At 35.3% G+C, this 1,542-nt stretch overlaps 1 protein-coding gene across 1 annotated transcript in view; it reads left to right on the plus strand.

Annotated features, from left to right (window-relative positions):
• The first annotated feature begins 762 nt into the window (after nucleotides 1-762).
• The window catches only part of LOC110464542 (ubiquitin-conjugating enzyme E2 J2-like), a 19,607-nt gene continuing 18,827 nt past the window's right edge, over nucleotides 763-1,542 (plus strand). Inside the window, exon 1 of the mRNA XM_021519800.1 lies at nucleotides 763-877. Coding sequence (XP_021375475.1) covers nucleotides 875-877 — 3 coding nt within the window. The 5' untranslated portion in view covers nucleotides 763-874. The remainder of the gene's footprint in view (nucleotides 878-1,542) is intronic.

Consider the following 1,542-nt stretch of genomic DNA (forward strand, 5'->3'; position numbering starts at 1 on the left):
TCCTTTCATTGAAACGATAGCGTTAGGCTTAAGTTTATATATTGGAGGGTCGTGGTTTCTTCGGTTTCTTTACAAGAAATCCTGGATCCGCTCCTGGTCATGTAATGTCATTTGAAGATACAAGAATTTTTATTTAGAGTCGTATATGTTGTAATGGAACCATTAGCTCTGTAGAGCTATTATTACGACAAACAAATGTATAAAAACAGGATATATAAGACAACATGCAAAAAACAACAGGCATATAGCAAGGTTTATACACACACAGACAAGAAAAAATTAAATCACAGCATATATGCATGCATTAATTAGAAACAAACTTGGGACGTACTGAAAAAAGTATATATAAAAATCTATATTAAAATTGATGTTGCCACATGCTCACAAACTAAGAAATATACATAAATGCCAATATGGCATGAGTTAAAAATTGACCGAATATATGCTAATATAGCATAAATTAAAAGATGATTTGACAAGCATTGAGTAAGTCATACAATGCGTAAATGAGAGCACTAAGCAAAAAAATGAAAGGAATTAAAAGCATAGAAACATGGTATCACAAGAAATGGTAAAAAAAACTAAGCATAGAAATGATAAAAAAAGGTTGGAACAAACAAACATGATACTTGAAATATGATTTTAAATTGATTGTAAATACATGTAAACTTGCATGCTGTACCTAGTTTAGTATCATATATATTATAATGATACATTTTTAGGTTTCGTATTTCCGGACATCCCAAGCTGCACGGACCGTAATGTTAGAATAGTCGGTTTACAGGAAGTTACACGACAGCGTGATGACGATCTTAGTGCAATATTGACATCTTTCTAAAACCACGAAAAGGACGCCTCTTTCAGCCACACGTACATGGTAACACCAGTAAAATAAGACCAATGTGATTATATATATCGTATTTTACTCTCGGGTTTAGTTTCCGGAGACGCTACATTTACATTTACATCGTGTACGTCGTAGTTACCAATAATGGCATGACACGACGGGAGAGAGAATATGTTACTTATTCTTGGTTGTTCTTTGAAAGGGGCGCGTCTAATTACCCAATACTACCCAATACTACCCAATACCACCCAATACTACCCCATACGATCCAGTTATGAACCAAATACTTCTTTATTACTGTGAAATATCACCTTTGAAGACGTTATTTACTTCCATCTGTCATATTTTATCGGGAAATATGCGATTTGGTGCCGAAAACATCACCGAATTGCCGTGACTATGACCCAATACTACCCAACACTACCCAATACTACCCCATACGACCCAATTATGAACCAAATACTTCTGTATTACTGTGAAATATCACCTTTGTAGACGTTATTTACTTCCATCTGCCATATTTTATACGGAAATATGCGATTTGGTGCCGAAAACATCACCGAAATGCCGTGACTATGACCCAATACTACCCCATACCACGGAATCAGATTAGATCACCGTGCCCATACCACCCAATACTACCCCATACGACCCAGTTATGAACCAAATACTTCTTTATTACTGTGAAATATCAC

Source organism: Mizuhopecten yessoensis, unplaced genomic scaffold (assembly GCF_002113885.1).
Source record: "Mizuhopecten yessoensis strain PY_sf001 unplaced genomic scaffold, ASM211388v2 scaffold11009, whole genome shotgun sequence".
Classification (NCBI taxonomy): Eukaryota; Metazoa; Mollusca; class Bivalvia; order Pectinida; family Pectinidae; genus Mizuhopecten; species Mizuhopecten yessoensis.